The sequence below is a fragment of the Medicago truncatula genome, chromosome 2 (assembly GCF_003473485.1).
Source record: "Medicago truncatula cultivar Jemalong A17 chromosome 2, MtrunA17r5.0-ANR, whole genome shotgun sequence".
Taxonomy (NCBI): domain Eukaryota; kingdom Viridiplantae; phylum Streptophyta; class Magnoliopsida; order Fabales; family Fabaceae; genus Medicago; species Medicago truncatula.
The window spans coordinates 4,939,714-4,960,008 of record NC_053043.1 but is presented as its reverse complement, the minus strand read 5'-3'; the positions used below and the strand labels follow the sequence as shown (position 1 = coordinate 4,960,008).

The 20,295-nt window shown below is 31.2% G+C and overlaps 2 protein-coding genes and 1 non-coding gene across 8 annotated transcripts; 2 read left to right on the top strand and 1 right to left on the bottom strand.

Annotated features, from left to right (window-relative positions):
• Positions 1-2,574: 2,574 nt before the first annotated feature.
• LOC112419095 (uncharacterized) lies at positions 2,575-4,103 on the bottom strand. The gene is made up of 3 exons (XR_005644055.1): positions 3,837-4,103; positions 3,648-3,755; positions 2,575-3,142 (listed from the first exon to the last, which is right to left on the bottom strand). It is a non-coding gene; the product is annotated as an uncharacterized protein (transcript).
• Positions 4,104-7,476: 3,373 nt separating this feature from the next.
• Positions 7,477-11,093, top strand: LOC25485973 (plant cysteine oxidase 4). 4 transcript variants are annotated; one of them, XM_013607117.3, is made up of 6 exons: positions 7,477-7,645; positions 8,155-8,268; positions 8,510-8,652; positions 8,792-8,939; positions 10,274-10,492; positions 10,600-11,093. In XM_013607117.3, the coding sequence occupies exons 2-6, from the start codon at positions 8,169-8,171 to the stop codon at positions 10,716-10,718; spliced, it is 729 nt and encodes a 242-aa protein (XP_013462571.1). In that variant the 5' UTR covers positions 7,477-7,645; positions 8,155-8,168; the 3' UTR covers positions 10,719-11,093. The 4 variants fall into 4 exon arrangements, with proteins under 4 accessions (XP_013462571.1, XP_024631615.1, XP_024631616.1 ...); XM_024775847.2 differs by having other exon boundaries at positions 7,478-7,645; positions 8,028-8,268; XM_024775848.2 differs by having other exon boundaries at positions 7,478-7,645; positions 7,971-8,268.
• Positions 11,094-14,980: 3,887 nt separating this feature from the next.
• Positions 14,981-19,760, top strand: LOC25485972 (transcription factor LUX). Of its 3 annotated transcripts, none has more exons than XM_024775736.2 (7): positions 14,981-15,080; positions 16,425-16,847; positions 16,941-17,017; positions 17,351-17,399; positions 18,622-18,844; positions 18,922-19,222; positions 19,327-19,760. In XM_024775736.2, exons 2-7 carry the CDS (start codon positions 16,508-16,510, stop codon positions 19,471-19,473), a joined length of 1,137 nt encoding a protein of 378 aa, XP_024631504.1. In that variant the 5' UTR covers positions 14,981-15,080; positions 16,425-16,507; the 3' UTR covers positions 19,474-19,760. The 3 variants fall into 3 exon arrangements, with proteins under 3 accessions (XP_024631504.1, XP_013462569.1, XP_024631505.1); XM_013607115.3 differs by having other exon boundaries at positions 15,006-15,226; XM_024775737.2 differs by having other exon boundaries at positions 15,007-15,226; positions 17,363-17,399.
• The last annotated feature ends 535 nt before the right edge of the window (positions 19,761-20,295 follow it).

Here is a 20,295-nt window from a genome sequence, read left to right as displayed (position 1 = left end):
CTCTTGCCTTTTTTTTTTGAAGAAAATATTTTCTACACTTATCCTTATTTATTAATTTTGTTACGTGCAACAATTTAACTTAATTTTTTCTCGCTCATTTGTTTTATTAGGTTTCAAATTATTTAACCTAACAAATTCCATCTAAAAAAATGCATCACACCAATTTCATTCCTATCCTCTTGCTTTTTTTTTAAAGAAAATGTTTTCTACACTTATCCTTATCCTTATTTATTAATTTTGTTACGTATGCAGCAATTTAACCTAATTTTTTTCCCGCTCATTTGCTTTATTAGGTTTGCAATTATTTAACCTAACAAATTTCATCTAAAAAATGCATCGCACCCATTTCATTCCTATCCTCTTGCTTTTTTTTTTGAAGAAAATATTTTCTACACTTATTTGATGCTGCACTTCTGTTCTAGAAACTATGAGCATATCAATGATCACGTTTGATGCCTTCTATCTTATACTTTTTTTCCGGCTACCCTAATTTCCATGTAAACTTGGTTATATATACTCGAATTATTGATAGGATTACTGAATTTTCTTTTATAATATTTTTTGATTTCATACATTTTATGAAGTGTTTTCTTTTGTCTATTATGGATTATCACATGTTATTTTTTCACTGTTACCTATTATATATTGCATTTTATTATTCTTATGTCAATCCCTTTACAATAAACCCGAGCGGAGCACGAGTCAAAAATCTAGTTTAACCTAAATTTTTTTCCGCTTATTTGCTTTATTAGGTTTGCAATTATTTAACCTAATAAATTTCATCTAAAAAATTCATCACACCAATTTCATTCCAATTCTCTTGCCTTTTTTTTTTTTTAAGAAAATATTTTCTACACTTATTTGATGTTGCACGTTTGTTTTAGAAACTATGAGCATATCAATGATCATGTTTGATGCCTTCTATTTTATACTTTTTTTTTTTGACAATATTTTGTACATTATTTTTTGAACCAATTTTATGCCTTTATTTCATTCCTATCATGTTGCTTTTTTTTTTTGACAATATTTTCTACACTTATTTAATACGTTTACAAACAGAATACCCTAATTTCCATGCAAACTCGGCTACCATAATTTTCATGTAAACTTGGTTATATATACCCGAATTATTTTTTTTTGCACAAGTTAAAATGAGATATATTAGAACTGCACATGAAACACCCTGCACAAGACGTGCAAAAAGTGAGTCACTGCTAAATATTTACAGACTACATGATGCCAAAAAGTTTTGCTATTCATTTTTCATAAAAATAAATTCAAGTATTTTATCGATAGTTCTCCGATAAAAAGTAAAATTTTCAGTAACGTTCTTCTTCTATATGGCCAACAATTCTTTTTCTTAGAGTTTAAAGTATAAACCTATCTACCAAAAAAAAAAGTATAAACAAAACAAAGCAATTGATCTCAGGTGGGTAATGGACTTCACCAAAGACGAATCATTCAAGAATCCGAGTTCGATTATTAATGTAACAACTTTTGACTAGACTATCCTTACCTCAATGATGAACTCTGGTTACTAAAACCATTTTCCCTGCGATCAGAGGGTTGACGCAAAAAAAAGCAAATGTTAAATATTTCTATCATATTCAATTCTATTATTCTCAATTTATCTTTTATTTAATTTAAATTTGATGTATAAATTGAGAGTTTAGACTACTTTGACACTTACTCTCCTATTGCCAAGCTTACTACAGTCGGACTGGTAATTGCTTTGGCATCTATTCACCATTGGTTTATACATCAACTTGATGTAAACAATGCATTTCTTCATGGTGAATTGCAAGAGGATGTGTACGTGCAATTACCTTCAGGAATTAAAGATTCTAAACCTAATCAAGTTTGCAAATTGATTAAATCTCTCTATGGTTTAAAGCAGGCCAGTAGAAAATGGTATGAAAGGCTCACTGCTTTATTACTGGCTCAAGGCTATCACTACTAGAAAACTCGTATTTAGCGACGGTTGTTTTCCGTCGCAAACGAGTTAAAAGTCCGTAGCAAACGACTTTGTGACGGGGTTGCGACGCTTCGAGAATCCGTCGTTATAATGGGGGTCGAAAAAACTGACCGACGGAATATCAACTACGTCACTGATTGCGACGGCTCGGATACGGTCGCAAATACCAAAATTCCGTCGCTAAGCATCCCACATTATGGATATATGTCACCCAGTTTTCCGTCACAAAATACCGACGTTAAAAATATCCGTCACAAATTACTGAGGGAAAAAACCGTTGCAATTAACTGAGAGAACAATCCCGTCGCAAAATATCTGAGAATTTGAATAGCGTCGCTATTGAATCCGACGCAACAATGCAAGATAAAAATTTTGTGACTTTCATATTTTCCGTCACAAATAAGTTTTTTTTTTTTTTCCTCTTAAAATTAGTTTAGAAAATTTCTCAAATATTTCTCAAAACACTTTTGGAATATAAAACAAGGTGATGAAAAATCACAAGATAAAATATATTAATATGATAAAATACGATAAAAATTACATTAATATTTGATAAAAAACCTTTTTGATTGCGTTCACAAGAATCACACTACTTATCCTTTGCATCAAAATATATTGAAATAATTACTAAATAGTATTAGAACATTTACTTTAAACTAAAAGTTATAATTAAATTTTCAAAATAATATGATAAATAATCAAGTAGGTGGACACAGATGTTAATCCTAACTCGAACGATGAGGTTGATGAGGAGATAGATGCGAATGGCATTGTGTAAAAGACTCCATTAATTTCTGGGACTGCTCTCGGAGCAATCGTGAATCCTCCTGTGACTGTTGTGCCTGCTCTCGAGCTAAACGTGACTCCTCCTGTGATGCACGAATCAATTCCTCGTTAGTCTTCAACCGCTCCTTGAGTTCCATGTTTTCAGCTGACATTTTAGATATTGCAGTCCTCATATTCAGATGGTGAGATGCCATCAGATGACCTGGATGAAGAAGGCTTGTATTTTCCTACCTCTGTCCCCAAACCATAAATACGTCCTTTCTTGTCGACTCCTCCAACTACGTCCAAGAAGATGAAGTTGTCTGACTGATGGTCATTAGACACATCATCCCCCTCTGTTTGTTGTGAGTTCCTTTCAAAAATCCGTCTTTCATATTCATCCTACAAAATTAGAGTTTGTCTTAACTCTTACGTACAAAAATATGAAATTAAATCAATTACTACAATTAAATTTATATATAAACCAACCAATAACAAGTTAAACAAATTAAAACTAGTTTTTAACTAATAACCAAGTTATCATGACTTCTTTCCAAGTGAAGAAACATTAGATTATCATGTTCAGATGTCAGAACCTGACGAACAATAATAAGCATGCATAACATTAAAAATTATGGCACAAAAGCATGTAATATACAACAATATACATGATTAGATAACCAAAAACAATTATAGCACATGATGGCAGAGTTATAGTGTAGCAGCATGCATCAATACACATGAGGACAATTATAAATACTAATTTTGAAGTTTTTCCAATTACCTTGACTTGCCACCAGCATACCAAGTCCACAAAAGGATATAACTAATTCTAGAAAATTTTCAATTGTTTTATGTTCATTTGACAAAGGACTGGAAATGATAATATCATCGAATTGTAACTTACCGCAATCATTTGAGATTGGGAGGATACCCACTTTGATGGATCACCTTTCATTTTGTGTGTCTTTAGATACACTTCCCAACAACTTGGAGTCATGTTTGAGTCAGTTTTCTATAGTACAAAATAAATAGATTAGTATTATTATTAATTTAAATCACTATGTTTTACTGCAAATATAATTTGTTTACTTACTAATCTTTTAGAATGTTCAATTGTTGGAATTGACCCACAAGTGTGCAATGGACCATTAGAGGATCTTCTATTTCGCTTATTAACTGCTGCTTTGTCCTTCCATTTACTATCTTCCCAATTTTGTTCCAATTTTTCACGCAATAGAGCAGGGATCCATTCGCCTTTGTCCATTCCTCTTCGTACCCGATACATTGTATTTTGGTACCCATCAGATGCCTTATGATGATAAGTCTTCTTTATGTCTTGATCATGCTCAGGAAGCCACTTATATATTTAGATCACTCTCTCTTCACCAAGTCCTCATCTGATACTTTCACTATCATTTTGGTGTACGTAGATGATATTATCCTTGCTGGTAACTCTATGTATGAGTTTACGAATGTCAAGTCTATCTTGCATGCTTCCTTCAAAATCAAAGATCTAGGACAACTAAAATATTATCTTGGTTTAGAGGTGGCTCATTCTCAACAGGGTATCTCTCATTGCCAGAGAAAATATTGTTTGGATCTTTTGGCTGATTCAAGTCTTACTTATTCCAAACCTATTTCCACACCTTCTGATCCATCTGTGAAGTTACATCATGATTCCAGCTCTCCTTATGAAGACATTTCTTCATATAGAAGATTGATTGATAGACTTCTATACCTTAATACCAAAAGACCTGATATCACTTTCATTACTCAACAACTTAGCCAGTTCCTCACTAAGCCTACACAAGTTCATTATATTGCTGCTAACCTTGTCTTTCATAAATGCATCAAGCACCTTGAGATTGACTGCTATTTGGTCAGAGATAAGCTTCACACTGACATGATAAAGCTCCTTCCAATCACTTCTCAAGCACATATTGCTGATTTCTTCACTAAAGCTACGCTTCCTCGGCCATTTCACGTATTATTATCCAAGTTGGGCATGGTGGACATATACCATCCACCAACTTGTGGGGGATATTACATTAGCTAGCTATCTCAGTTTCTATATTCTATGTCACTACTACTGTACTACTGTGCTCCTGCACCATGCCTATATAAGTTGTAATCCTTATCATTTGATCAATAACAAGAATATTATTTTCTCATTTCTTATCTCATAATAAGCTTAGCTCAGTTGGTAAGGACAATGGATAATTAATATATGTAAGGTCAAAAGGTCAGGGGTTCGAACCCCAGACATTACAAAAAAAAAAAAGTATAATTTCCATATTTTTTTTAGAAAATAATGAAAAATTATTGTTTATTATTTTTCTAATTTTCGGAAATTATATATATTTTCAATTCTGAAAATTTATTTCCAAATTTTTAAAAATGTAGTTTTAATTTTTTTTAAAAATAAATAAATTCTTTTTACTTTTGACTTGTTTTCACTTTTCTCTTACACTTGTTTTGCTTAACGGAGAAGGAAGAAGAAGATCCTTATCCGTTGTAAAAGAGTCTCTTTAGAAAATTGTGTAAAATCATCAAACTTTGTGTCAAAATATTACTAAAATTAATAACTAATAATTTTAAACTTTAAATGTTTTTATTTCATAAGATTTTAAATATTTTATTATTATTTTGAATTACTATTATTACCATTCATATTTTTAACTACTTTTATTTATTAATTTTGATTTTTTTAATGGAGTCATTATTTTTTTATGAAAGCATAACTTGTAATATTTTTTTATAGTATATTAGTTTTAATTAATATTATATTTTTTTTTTTACACAGATGGGACATCTAAATTATTAAAAATTAAAAGAGGGGTAGATTGACCTAAGTGGTAAGAGACTCGTGCCTTTTATGCATATGATCAAGGCTCGATTTCTAACTTATACGTATGAAAAAATATCTGATTGAAATGAGAAAACACATCTTATGTGTTTTACTTATCTCCACCAAGATAAGTGGAAATTCGAATAAATATCATGGTAATAAAAATAAAAATAAAACAAATGGTAAGCATTTTTCCCCCAAAAGACACTTACACTTTTGTTTTTACTTCTCTCTAACGTTTAAGTTACGAAAAATATCTGATATTCATAAAAAAAAATTCTTTTCTTTTTTGACTTAAATTTCTTTTTGAAAAAAATGGTAACATATGTACTTTCATTTAAAAGAATTTCAAAAAGGTAACTTCTAGATAAAAAAAATGATGTATGCATTATTTGACAAATATTTAAATTATATTTTCAAAACAAGTTTTTTTTAATGGATTCTTTAATTGATGTCTTTAAAAACAGTCAAAAGTTGATAAAAGAAAAGTTGATAAAATATGCCTCGGTAATTTGAAGTTCATCCCAAAGGTATGTAAATTTTTTGTCATTTGTTGAAGTTTATTAACCACTTAAACTTAATTGTTTGTTTGATGTATTTCATTTAAAATTTAAGCTAAATACATTAACTTTTTTAATGAACTTTGTTGTGTATATTCTTTATAGTCTCGTAAATATCATTTAGAGCTCGCAAGAGTGCAACACCTTAAAGTGAATAAATAAAAATACCGTGTTTAAATTTTGGTATAATAATATCCTTACGAACTGAGGTATGGTCAAGCACACAGTATCCTTAGTCGAATACATACACTTTATTAACGTCACACTTTTTTTTCTCTCTCATGACTTTCTCTCTCTAACTTTGGCTACTTTAAAAGGACCATTATAAACAAACAAACAAATATCTGATATTTATAAAAAAAATCTTTTCTTTTTTTGACTCAATTGTCTTTTTGAAAAAAATGGAAACATATGTACTTTTATTTAAAAGAATTGAAAAAAGGTAACTTCTAGATAAAAAAAAATGTATACATTACTTTGACAAATATTTAAATTATATTCCCAAAACAACAATTTTTTTTTTCATGAATTCTTTAATGGATGTCTTTAAAACCAGTCAAAAGTTGATAAAATATGCCTTAGTAATATGAAGTTCATCCCAAAGGTAAGTAAAATCTTTATCATTCAATTAAGTTTATTAATCACTTGAACTTAATTGTTTGATTAATGTATTTCATTCAAAATTTAAACTAAATACATTATCTTTTTTGATCAACTTTGTTGTGTATACTCCTTGTGATCTCGTAAATAGACAAAAATACCGACCAAAGTTTTCATTTTGAATATATATATATATATATGAAGTTGTAAACATCATTTGAAACTCACACACACAACTGCGACGCTTTAAGTTGTTATCTCATTTGGTAGGGATAATGCATAATTTATGCATGAGCCGATGTTCAAATCCCAGACAAACCACTTATTCATATTGAAAAAGGTGAATTTCTAACCACTGGACTACTTGATAAAAAGAAATCCTTGCTAACTGATGTATAATCACACACTGTATTCTTCGTCGAATGTAGAAACTTTATTAATGTTACACTTTCTTTTTTCTCTTGACAAAAAAAAAATAAAATCCCTAATAACTGAGGTATGATCACACATACAACATCCTTGGTCAAAAAGCAGACATTTTATTAACTTTACACTTTCTTTTTTCTCTTCACCAAAAAAATAAAAAATATTTCTGCCAACTGAGATATGATCACGCACACATACCCGTAGTCGAATCCATACACTTTATTAACGTTACACTTTTATTTTTTTTTCTCGTAAATTTCTCTCTCTTAACTTTGGCTCCTTTAAAAGGACCATTATAAACAAACAAACAAAGCATTCTTAAAGCGACATCAGGTTTTGTTGAAATCTGTGACTGTCTTTTGTTGTCTGTCTCTCACTCTGGTTTCTTCCTGTTCTCTTCTCGTGTCTCTCTGCTATCATCAACCTCGATTATGTCGTGACTCTCTCATCAACCAACCAATGTTTCACGTATTACACTCACCCTTTATCATCATCACTCTTTATTCATTTTTCTTCACACCCCATTTCATTATATCTTTCAATTTTTCACTTTTCATAGTATATGATACAATATATAATTTTCAATATATGAAACTTGGGTATGGCATAATTTGATTATTCAAGACAACCCATTATCATTTTTGTTGTTTTTAATTTCAAAGATTGAATTTTTATGTGATGATGTTTACTAAAGTTAAGAACTTGTAAGTTTTTTATTTTTTTATGGTTTGAACTGATTTTATTGGTTATAATTATTTGTGTTGTGAATTTTTTATGTTTATGATGAATACAGATACTGTTTATTGGATTTGAGTTGATGAATTTGTCATGCACATGTTTTGTTGCGTAGAAATGAAGCTGTTTCTTTTGCTGTTTTGATTGGATTCTAGCGACCTGAGTGATATTTTGGATCCAAGTTTCATTGTTTTATTGGATTCTGAAATCTGAAATTCTAACTGCTACATTGATTGTTTAAGAATTGTTGAGTACAATGCCGTATATTCAGAAATTGTATGACGTCTGCAAGGCTTCCTTGTCTCCTGAAGGACCTATTTCAGAAGAAGCACTTGAAAAAGTCCGAACCGTCTTAGGTACAATCTGATCCTTTGTATTTTGTTGAATTTGTACACTTTACTTATCTAATTGCATTTGCATATGAGACATGTTTAATTAAAGTATTTGAATTTTCCAAATTTGACTGTGAACTGTATACTGTAATGTTTGATTTGGGATACATGCATGTTGTTAGTAATAGTACAGTGTACTTATTGTTACAGTGAAATGTGAATCATTGTGTTAATTAACCTTTCATAAATTGCATTACCGTGGCAGATGGGTTGAAGCCTTCCCATGTCGGTCTTGATCATGAGGCGCAACTGGCGCGAAGTTGGAAACGTTCTATGAATGGTGGAAATGGAACTCCTGAGGGTCCTCCTATTAAGTACATTCACCTGCACGAATGTGACAAGTTCTCTGTAAGCATTTTGATTGTTTTTGTACTTGCAGCTTGTCATTGTTTAAGTGTTAATACTCTATATGGATTTGGATCGAGTCTTGTTTTGAACACTGAATTTTGGATTCAATGTGCTGAAGCTGAATTTTTTGTTTTTGCAGATTGGAGTATTCTGTATGTCTCCTGGTTCTTTGATTCCGCTGCATGATCATCCTAGAATGACTGTTTTAAGCAAGGTTCTCTATGGTTCGTTGCATGTGAAAGCATTTGATTGGATCGACTTGCCTGCGTCATGTGATCTATCCCAAGGTGACACTCCTTATTGTATTTACTTATGATTCAGTCTTTAACAATTGTTTGTAATCGAAAATGTCACTACACTGCAATTGTTGATATTGTGGACAAATGGGGTTGATGTGGCCGTGATAACGGTTCTAAAACCTCGACATTATGGCTGCAATTGTGGCAATAATTTAAAACCTCACATGTGTGATCATAATTGGATTGATTTACTTACTTCTTATAGAAAGTACAAGTAGATTAGCTATTGCACAGTAGCTATATAATTTGGCTTCATTAACAGGCCCCTTTTAATTTCCTATTTAGATGACCATTTACAGAAAAAATACGTTTTTGCTAATTTTTAGTTGGAATTAAGGAAAGATGATTAAGGGCTCAACATTGCACTTGAGCAACTGTCAGGTGGAGTAAGATTTAGGCCTTCTTTTTCTGTTTTGTTTTTTTAAGCAAAATGGTCAAAACCTGTCTGTATAGATCTCTTTAAGGGGTAATCCTTGACTTGAAATTAACATCAACAGAGGATGAAGTTTCTTTAAGTCTATTTACCAATAGTTTAACATGTCTCCACTAGATAAATTGTTGGAGTAATTTGCAATCAATTGCCTTTATATCACTTGGTAACTATCTACATTAGTGTTATTTTGCTTCTCACTTTCAATCTTGTCATTGGTGCTGCCACTGGTTTTCTGCTCTGTATTATTTCTATTAGGAGACATAGAATGCTATGATTTGAGTGGATTGAATAAATGTCAGACATCGAATTGTTTTCTCAGTATTTCACATATTTTATTTTGCTAAGTTTTTTGGCGAGGTTGATATTTAGTTCTTTGAGCCTACAAACTGAACATCTTTCTATATCATACAATAGTTTCAGGTGTTTTTTAAGACTATAATTGTTCCTACCTATACCTGCTGAGGGGTTGGTGAAGGGATTAGGGTTGTGTGCAGTCACACAGTTAGCCACATCGGCGTCTGGTGGATCAAGATCGGACAGTCCAGAATTTGGTTGACTGCGTGATTGCACACAATCCAAATCCGTGGTGAAGACCCCTTAGAGTAGTGGGACAGGTGCATGGCAATAGGCCTGCTTTGATAAGATATATTTTCCTCAGATATTTGCTTCCAGTAGTGGATGTTATTTTGGGCTTTTAGTATGCAATTAGGCATGCCAAAATTGACGTATTTATGGTTTTTCAGTGAACTTCCATATTGATGTATCTTAACTTAATATCTCTGTTGTTTAACTTATTTCTGCTTGGATTAGTTCATAAAACAATACAGATTTATGATTCTCAAACATTTCCTAAACCAAAAAAATTAAATTCAAGATTTTTTCTCTACAGCTGCAGCGAGACCAGCAAAACTTGTCAGAGATTGTCAGATGACTGCTCCTTGTGACACCACAATTCTTTATCCAAATAGGGGAGGCAACCTCCATTGCTTCAAAGCCATAACCCCTTGTGCTCTCTTCGACATTCTTACCCCTCCTTACTCATTGGAAGAAGAAGTAAATGGACGAAACTGCTCTTATTTCCGTAAGTCGCTGAGGACAGATCTTCCAGGTACTTCTCTCTTCCTTCTAAATCTCTCATTATTTTTTAGTTAAGAAATGTAACCTGATTTCTATTATGATGTTATTATCTGACATGCTATATTGTTAAAAATGTAGTGCTTGAGGAGCTGCGCGGGATGAGTTCATCTGAAATCACCTGGTTAGAAAAGATTCCGCCGCCTAGCGATTTGATTATTGGGAATGGGCAATACAGAGGCCCTAATATTCGGCGATGAAGGAGACAACTCATTTGTTCTTATACAGCATTGGTCAGGCTTGACTAGAAACTTTACCTGGTTGGAACATTTTGGAAATAGTTTATCTTCTGTTTGGTATGGCTGTGAATTAATTGTACAGACTATGATAAATGCTGGCTGTGAATGTTGTTTATGCCATGTTTCTAGTTTTCCCGTTCTAGATTATAACTGCGGCATATTCTTCTCCCAGTCCCAAGTGAAGTGCCAAGAATGTTGTTTATGCCATGTTTCTAGTTTTCCCTTTCTAGATTATAACTGCGGCATGGCTATCTTTGTTGATGTTACTGCTTTCCTTGACATGTGAATTATTATGACTTTCTTATTTGAATGGATTATGCTGAACACAGTTCTATAGTTTATTTATTTCTACTCAAATAACTCTTGCTTAAACTCGCGCAGTTTTGTTTTCGAAATATCTCGAATAAATGGAAATTAGTTTTCCATCTCAAAATTTTCATTTTACTTTTTCATATATACTTATATAACCCCCATGGTGACATGGATGAAATTGAAATGTAACATTGATGGTTTGGTAATTGCTTGGTGTCTTCTATCCAATCTTCTTAGGGAGGAACTTTTCCCACCCCGAAAATTTACTTCGGATGTACACATTCGGAGAAGTCAATTTTGTGCTGTCCAAATGTATACTTTTAGACAAAAATGCAGTTTTCGTCTCGTTTTGACATATACTTCTGGCATGGGAGAAAGATGTTTGAAGGGTCCAGTTAGTTGGTTAACAAGGGTTGTTTCTCCTTCCATCCCTAATGAAGAATGGTTTGGGCACATTTTGCTCATTTTTTACCCTTTTGCATTCTGAGGCCTATATGTTCCTTTGATTTTTCAAGATACTACTCGTTCCTTCCTCGTAGGATCTAGTACCTTTGGAAACAACTTTAACCGTCCGTCATTTAATAATCACCACTTCTTTAAGAGTTCAAATATCTTACCACTTTGGTTCAAGTGGTACTTGAATTTAAAATAATTTATGGTGGAGGATCTTAATTTCTTTGGTATTGTTTTATTTTAAAGTTTTGAGTTAATTAGATATCTTTGTTTTGACACACCACTATGTCTTTAGTTCGTACTATTGCATTTTCAGGAGACACTACATATGGTGTTAATTTGATCATTGTTGAGTCTGATTTGACGTAGATGTCGACTTTTCCCTTTTACTAGTTACTAGTCATAGGATTTTTACAAAAAACAACCTCCATTTTTTTTAGACTCCTTTCGATCTTAAATATAAACAAAAAGTCAAATGTATTTGATTCAAATTTAAATCAAATACATTTTCCATTCACATTCAAGACCAAACACAATTTTGATTATACTTACGTCATGTTCATCTCAGATATTTTTCATAATTCAAGACCAAATGCTTTTCTGATTTTTCATCCGTTAAAAAATAAAAAAATATTCTTTTAAATGAAAAGTTGTTTTGAGTAGCTTTTCTATAAAATTATTTTTGATATCTGATTTTTTTTAAATGATTTTTAATATGATAAACAAACAAAATATTTTATTTATTTATAACTTTTCGAATATCAAAATGACTTTTTTGTATAATCCCTAAATGGACCATATTAGTATATTATAAGGTAACTTCATAGAAACTCTCAAATAATTTCAACGTTAAAATACTAAACTATTTTCAAATTTCCTTTCGTTGTTTCTTCGCCAATAAGATTTTTTTTTTTTTTTGAGAAAACTTCGCCAATAAGATAATCCCTACATTAATCATGAAAGGACGAAGAAGCTAATAACTTGACAATTTTGAAATTAAATTATGTGCTGTATCATAACATATTAACAATAAACAAGTGCTCAATCTTATAGTATTTTATAAATGTAGATCGTTGATGCATGTCAGTATAAATGGTAGCTAGGTTCGACGTCTTCATCCATAAAACATTAAAAAATTAAGGCCTAATTCTTTGAAAGATTCTTAATATAAAGATTAATTTAATAAGGAATGTCAACACTCATGCACATGAGAGGACAAATCTTCCTTGTGTTTTATATATTGTCTTAATCTTCATTATGGGCCCTTTTATTTTCCTCCCTTCCAAGTAATTTTCTCTATATGCCAAAAACTAATTTTTTGAAAAGATATATGACAAGCATTATTACTCTTATTATTTGAAGATTTGTCATCATTTTCACTCTAACTCGATTTCAAAACTCATGTACCAATAGAAATAGAGTTTTGCTAATAAGGATAGACAAATTAACCTATTGCTATGTCAAAATCTATGAGAAGTAGGTCCTATTTGTCTTTGTCGCACATTGGGACAAAACAAAACCAAATCCATCCAAAAAGGGAGCCACCGCCTTTGAAAGTTAAAACCCTTTTGGATTGTAGAGAAAAATCATCAAAATTTGTGCACTATACATACAATCAGCAGGCACATACTATCATAGACAAGTTTTTCTTACTTTCTCCTTAATTTCTGCCACACCATCAATTTTCAAACCCAAGTAACAGGAGTATATTACAAGGTGTTTACTATTATGATATTTTAAAATCTCGAACTTTCATCATTTAACTCATTCGAGGTTTAAGTCAAATCAGTTAAGCATTCAAATTTAACTTACCTAATTAGGTATTCAGAGTTAAGCGGGCATAAAGTAAATTTTGATATTAAAAATTTTGTATGAAGATGGAAAGCTTTAAACTAAACTTTTTTTTCTTCTAACATTAGCATTATTTCTTAGCATTATATTTTTACCATTCTAACAAGTAAGCTTAGTGTATATGGAACATTGGTGTGAAAATATTTCTGATTGAAAAGACAATGAAATCCAAATATAGTTGAGGTATTCAAATTCAAAGAGTTGGGCGCATCATAAGTCAATAAAGTTGATGAAAATTTCAACTTCCTTCCCTTCCTTTTAGTTTCTAGTTTGCCTATAAAAGAAAGTTAATCCAATTGTCAAACACTTTGCTAAAGAATCCTTTGCTTCTCACAATCATTCTCTTTACAACAATAAACTTTTTGCTTAAAAAGTGAAGTAAATGATTATTATGTGGATAACTAATAATCTAATAATCAACCTGCAGTATTAAATTCTTCAATGTGAGAGGTATTTACTTGACCAATAATGTTTTGGACCAGCTAGGAATAATTTTAAACAATACTATTGGATGCATGAGTGTACAAATCTATAAATATAATATAATAATGTTTATTTTTTCTCCTCATGCATGGAAGTCCACAAGTGTTGCAGTCAAGATTCCTGCAGTCATAGCTCATGCAATTTGAAAAATCAATTATACTTACATGGTTTGTCAAATGTGCGAATATACGATATTATATATTGCCATCAATTGCTATGAAAGTACCCCAAAATCTAAAATATACACATGTCCTTTTTATGCACATTTACCATCAAAATTGACTGTTATAAAATGTTCACATTGCTAGCTGCATTATATATTAAGGTTGTCCACTTGGTAGTACTCTTCCAACATGCTAAAAATTAGACGTCACATTTACACTCACATGGGGAAGAAGCCTGTGGAAACATGTGTTATTTATTTTTTATTTTTTTTCGGTAGTCATGTGTTATATTTATTATTAAAGAAAAATTAAAATCAAATAGGAAAAAAGTCTTAGTTTAGGTGAGAAGAAAATTGAAATCTTGATGATTGGCCCCGCAATATACTTGCATCTACATTAAGGTTATAGTTATCTTGGTGAATTAGACAAAATATGTATATAAGGTATTTTATATATATGGACTATGGTTCTGTTCCAATGGCTTACGGGCATGCTATAGCATGTTTGCCTTGTTATCAATATGTATAAAGGTCTAAAGCAAATTTTATGATAAACTCTTTCAAAACTAAAAAATAAAATAAAAATAAAATATCATCGAGTCTAAGATTTAAACCTGTGTGAAGAAAGTCGTAATGCCCTTACTTTGATCAACTAAGCTATTTAAACATTTGTAACTTATTTATAGTTAATGTGAAACTAATCACTTGTTGCTGAATTCCACAAATATTATAACAGATGTGCAAGTAAAAGAGACAGAAATGAAAGCAGATAGGAAGGGTGGTGGAATTGAGAAAAAGGGTGGTAGTTGTCACATGATTTCCAATAGTACTAAAGGGACCATCCTCATCTGTATCCATTATGTAGGTTTATTACAATAATATTTATTTATAGAGAACAAGTAGCCTGTCCCAATTTTGATATATTCTTTTCAATATATATATATTTTCTTTTTTTCCTTAGAAACTAAAATAGTCTATCTACTATATACTTATTGAAATTGATGACTCTTGACTCTGCTGCTGAATGAATTATATACCAAAAGTAGTCATCTCAAAATCAGGTATAACAATTTCAAACTCCTCTCTTTTCCATCCCTTTCTTTTACATACCCTTCAACCCATCAAAGAAGATTTAGCAGCATATCCAAGATGTCTGATTGAAGATATGGTTGGTTTATGCAATTGCACACAATATTTTAGATCGATGGTTAGTACTATTTAAGGGATAAAAACATAGGGGAAACCCCATAATATTTTTAAGTCTTTTTTCATATGCTATTTAATTTCTTTATTTGTTTCTTTCCATCTAGAGGAGTTTCTTCTTAATTAGGATCATATTTTTCTTAATTAGGATCATGAGTTTCATTTCTTCTTCATATATATGTTTCCTCCAAGCACAGCTTGTTGAAGATTTCTTGGTCAATTCATAACTTCTGTACTTTCATTAAAGAGAAAATTTCACTACTTGATTTTTTCTTCTGAAGTTTCTGTATAATTTCTTTCTAATCTTATCAAGATGTGTTTAATTTGTGTATGATATAAATGATGAGTTGCACTGTCTTTTGAATAATCCTTTCTCCTCATGGATGCGGTGCGGTCATATCTTCTACTCATGTTTTCTTGTAAAAAATAAAACTTAGGGATACCTTGTTCATATAATCAGAAACTTCATCTCACATAATAATACTGCAAAAAAAAAAAAAAGGTATACACGTAATATATATGGATTTTAAATTGACAAGTATGGGTTTATAAACATTATCTTGTCACATGTTTCAAATTATCTCAATCCTTTTTCCTGTTTGTTAGATCAAAATCAATACTTGTAGATTCTTATATTTAAATTCTTAATTTTCCCTTTCTATATGTGTATATGATCATGAAGATTTAATAACTTTATTTACAGAAGGTTTTTAATTAACATGGTATAATATTTTATTTAAATATGTAGATCTAAACCTTAGATTTTCACATAATAAGTTTCAAGGAAGAGATGTTGGTTGCAGTCTCCTTCTTTATATACTTAGGTCATAGGAAATAGCTACTTATATATATATATATATATATATATATATAATATGTCATCGTGAACTTAGCTCAGTTGGTAGGGACAAAGCATAATATATGTAAGGTCCGGGGTTCAAACCCCGGCCATCACAAAAAAAAAAAAAAAAAGTAATATAGGAATGGTTAGTAAATGTGTTACTTTCGCCAATAACTGATTTTCATTGTTACTGACCCCTTCCTGGACCCTGCGTATGCATGCATGAGTTTTAGTGCATCGGGCTGGCTTTTTAGTGTAGCATCATCTCATCACATTTCATGTAGCGAAAATATACAGCCTGTCCTCACATCACTTGGATCAACATTATTCATTAAATTAAAATATTTCCTTTTTGTTTCAGACATTGTTGTAGACGACAAAAATAGTTATAAATTAATTTTTAACATTGGAGGTGATCACCCGTGCAACTAGCTACCCAGAAACATGTCAGAAGAAGGACATGAGATTCATAACAATTATATTCAGAGTGAGGACCTGCAGCTGGTTGAGGAAAGTGATAATTCATCTGGTTCTTCTAAAAAATGGTCTTCCTTTGATTTGAATGAAGAAGCTACAAGTGAAGATAACAACCATGAAGCAACACTTGAGGAGAATGAGAATGAGAAGGAAAATATTGAAGGTAATAGTAGATCAAGAGAAGGAAATAATGAAAGAAGAGGCAAGGTTAGACATTATGTTAGATCCAAGATGCCTAGGTTAAGGTGGACTCCTGAGCTTCATCATTCTTTTTTGCATGCTGTTGAAAGACTTGGTGGTCTAGAAAGTAAGCATTTCATTTGTTTATAAGTGCTAAGATTATATACTTTATAATGAACATATATAGTGAAAATTAATATTTGGTTGAACTATGATGCAGGAGCAACACCCAAGTTGGTGCTTCAGTTAATGAGTGTGAGAGGACTCAATATTGGTCATGTCAAGTCTCACTTGCAGGTACCACAACAAATTGAAGTTTAAGATGATAATCACTTTACTTTTTTAAGCTAAAAAAAATAGTTCCTTTTGTAAATTAGTATGTTTTGTTTGTTAAGTTTTTTATCTCAAGATTAGTATTATGTTCAAGTGGTTACCTCTCTTATTTCAAGATAGCCAAACCGAATTATGCATTACTATGATATCGTTTCTCCAGAAATTAGAGGATTAAGATAAAAATAAAAAAATAAAAATCCACAAAATTGATTAGTTTGATTTCAAACAACTTTTTTTCCAAAAGCTAAATTTATTACACTTAATTCTTCCCCATAAAATAATCTAATGATTATTCAGTTTTCATTTCAGATGTATCGAAGCAAGAAACTTGACGAGTTCGGACAAGGTAAGAACCATCCAAAAAAATTAATACAATGTTTAATTGTTATCAATTTTTTTTTATCAAAATTGTTATCAAAATTTTGCGGAAGGATTGATGCTTTTGATATTCAGAAATTGCACTTGCTTCTTATTAATTGAGAGCCTATATTATATGCACAATCTCTTTTCTTTCTGCCAAAATCTTTCCCCAAAAACAAAATCTAAGAAGGAAATGGTAGACAACAGATAAGTTTGAGGTGTAAGTAGTTCCTCTTTAAACAAAGTGATGAAAGAAGAATTTAGGGTTAGCATCACAAGGAGTAAGACAAATCGCTTTCCCTTTTCCACAAAATCTTTGAAAATGACCATTGACTTTTAATATTTACATTATATAGTAGTAAATATTTTTGTGATTAAACCTCTTGTTCACGGTTGGTGGCATATTTTGGGAAAGAAAAGAAACTCTTGTTAAAAAAAAAAAACGACTTAATAGTAATTTTTGTCCCCTAACTTTCACGAAGTTGCGATTTTGGCCTCCTAAAAAAAACTACAAAATCGCCCCTAAGTTTTGCAACTGTAGCAGTTTTGGCCCCTTAAGGCCAATATTTGGTATAAAAAATTAAAAAATAACACGTGGCACCTTACTTAGGGTGCCACGTCAGCGTAGACAGAACCAAAATTGGTCTTAGGGGTCAAAACTGCCACATATGCAAAACTTAGGGGACGGTTTTGTAGTTTTTTTTTCTTAGGGGATTAAAACTGCTATTAAGCAAAAAAAAAACTCTATTTAGTATTAATATACTTTGATGCAAGACATCAAAGACTTTCTGTATCAAGATTTTGCATTGCTCACACTCTCAGAGAAGGAAATAGTTGTGTTGACTTCTTAGCTAAGCTAGGAGCTTATTCTAGCATTGATCTCTTGGTCCACGACACCCCTCCGGCCGACATAATGAACTTTCTTTTTGGATTGTTTTCCTTTCTCTTTAGCTTTTCCAACCAAAAAAAATTACATCCGGCAAAATTGCAACAAAAGGTATACCAAAGAAAAACCCAAAACCAAAGTCTCTACCAACATAACAAAACAATAATGTCTAAAAAGGAGCTAACTATTGAAATATAACCAATGTTTTACTCCATCGTCCTATGAAATGTATTTATAACAATTTTTGTATTTGGTTTAGTGTACCCATTGTTATCATGTATATAGTTTTTTACTTAATAAAAGAATAATATATGATTTGCAGTACTATGCCAAACACAAAGGTCAACACAAGAAGTAGGTAGATCTCAGAAACTCGATCTAAGTCAACATTTCAAGATGGGTAATGGTGGTATTATTCTATCAAGTAGTTACAACGAGCAGCATCATAATCCTCAGTATTTCCCAACTCTCCTGAAGCCATGCCCTTCCTTCTCCTTATCACGTAATTATTCACATACAAACTCATCTCATCATGATGATTCAAGGTAATTAATCCTACATTCCTTTCATCTTGTTATTATAATAATCATTTTTGCAATTAATCTCTCTCTCTGATCTCTAGGCACCAACATTGGCACTTCAATCATCAACCTTTTAAATTTGCACCCGTGACACCAACCCAATTTCTTGAAGAGAAAAATTGGTCTCCATTTGAAATCATGAACAATATTCATCAACCGGAATTCAAAAGGCTACTTTCCAATGTAACTTCTAAAACTTGGTCAAAACCTATTGAGAAAGTTGAATGGAACAACACAAGTAGTAGTATTACAAATAATACAGAATATCTATTGAAGTCCAAAGAACCTTGCACCTCTTCCACAAGTTTATTGCTACAATTTGAGGCCCCATTTCGGATCAAGGTAACCGTAGGCTTTAACAAAATAAAGAAAATCTAATGAATCTATTTGTTCACTTAATTTGTTCTATCTTTATCAATGCATTCATATAATTATTTGTTATGCAGTTGAATCAAGAGAAAGTACATAAAGATGAGAAAAGATTATTGCCTGATTTGCAACTAGGTTTGAGTCACATATATGGAAACAATGATGGTAAGATTGATCATTGCAGAGAGACCAAGGAAATTAGCACAAAGTTATCACTTTCTTAGAATTCATGTTGCTACAAGATAAACAAATACACGATTCATGTTGCTACAAGACCAAATTGGTGGACTTTAGGATATATAATAGGACTTTTTTTTTTTTTTTTTGTGTCTATATGCTTTTGATTTTGATCCATAATGAAATTAAAAGTTTATTTTTTCTTCGTTTCTCATAGGTTACCTCACTCAGGAACATAATGATAGGTAGAGAAATAGAGAATTCTCTAATTTCTCTAAGAAACTTGTTACTTGATTGGCAAAATGTTTCGTGATTATATAGCTTAATTTATTTATACCATTTGCAAGGATTTATCTTATCACATGGGAAAATTCTAGAAGTATTTAATGTTAGTGATTGATTATAAAAAAATCTAGAGATATTTAGGTGTAGCTCTAGTTTATATGCCTACAAAATATAGAGATTTTAAAGGCTTCCATAGTTATTAATTAGGTTAAATTATAGTAGAGGTCCAGTTATTTAATTGTAATAAATTGGTCCTTAAGTTTTTTTTCATATCACTTAGATTCTTTAAAAATTGAAGTTATTCGGAACCTAAAAGTTGCAATTAAATAACTTAAAGTACCTAAGTGTTACATACAAGACTTAAAGGATTAACTTATTACAATTTATTAACGTAAAAAACCTAAATGGTACGGAAAAAACATAAATGATCAATTTATTATAATTAAAAAACTTAAGAGACATCCGGTGTAATTTAGTCTATTAATTATGTCTTCATATAGTTGTGGGTTTATAGGATAACCTTATTTAAGGATAAATTGTTTATCAATGGGGGTTTACATACAAACGTTTCTTTTTCCAAATTT

Excerpts from the sequence above, each read along its gene's own strand:
- LOC25485973 (XM_013607117.3), top strand. The coding sequence starts at position 8,169 with ATGCCGTATATTCAGAAATTGTATGACGTCTGCAAGGCTTCCTTGTCT. Across the intron at positions 8,269-8,509 it reads AAAAGTCCGAACCGTCTTAG|ATGGGTTGAAGCCTTCCCAT; the intron begins GTACAATCTGAT and ends TTACCGTGGCAG. Across the intron at positions 10,493-10,599 it reads GCTGAGGACAGATCTTCCAG|TGCTTGAGGAGCTGCGCGGG; the intron begins GTACTTCTCTCT and ends TTAAAAATGTAG.
- LOC25485972 (XM_024775736.2), top strand. The coding sequence starts at position 16,508 with ATGTCAGAAGAAGGACATGAGATTCATAACAATTATATTCAGAGTGAG. Across the intron at positions 16,848-16,940 it reads AAGACTTGGTGGTCTAGAAA|GAGCAACACCCAAGTTGGTG; the intron begins GTAAGCATTTCA and ends ACTATGATGCAG. Across the intron at positions 19,223-19,326 it reads AGGCCCCATTTCGGATCAAG|TTGAATCAAGAGAAAGTACA; the intron begins GTAACCGTAGGC and ends TTTGTTATGCAG.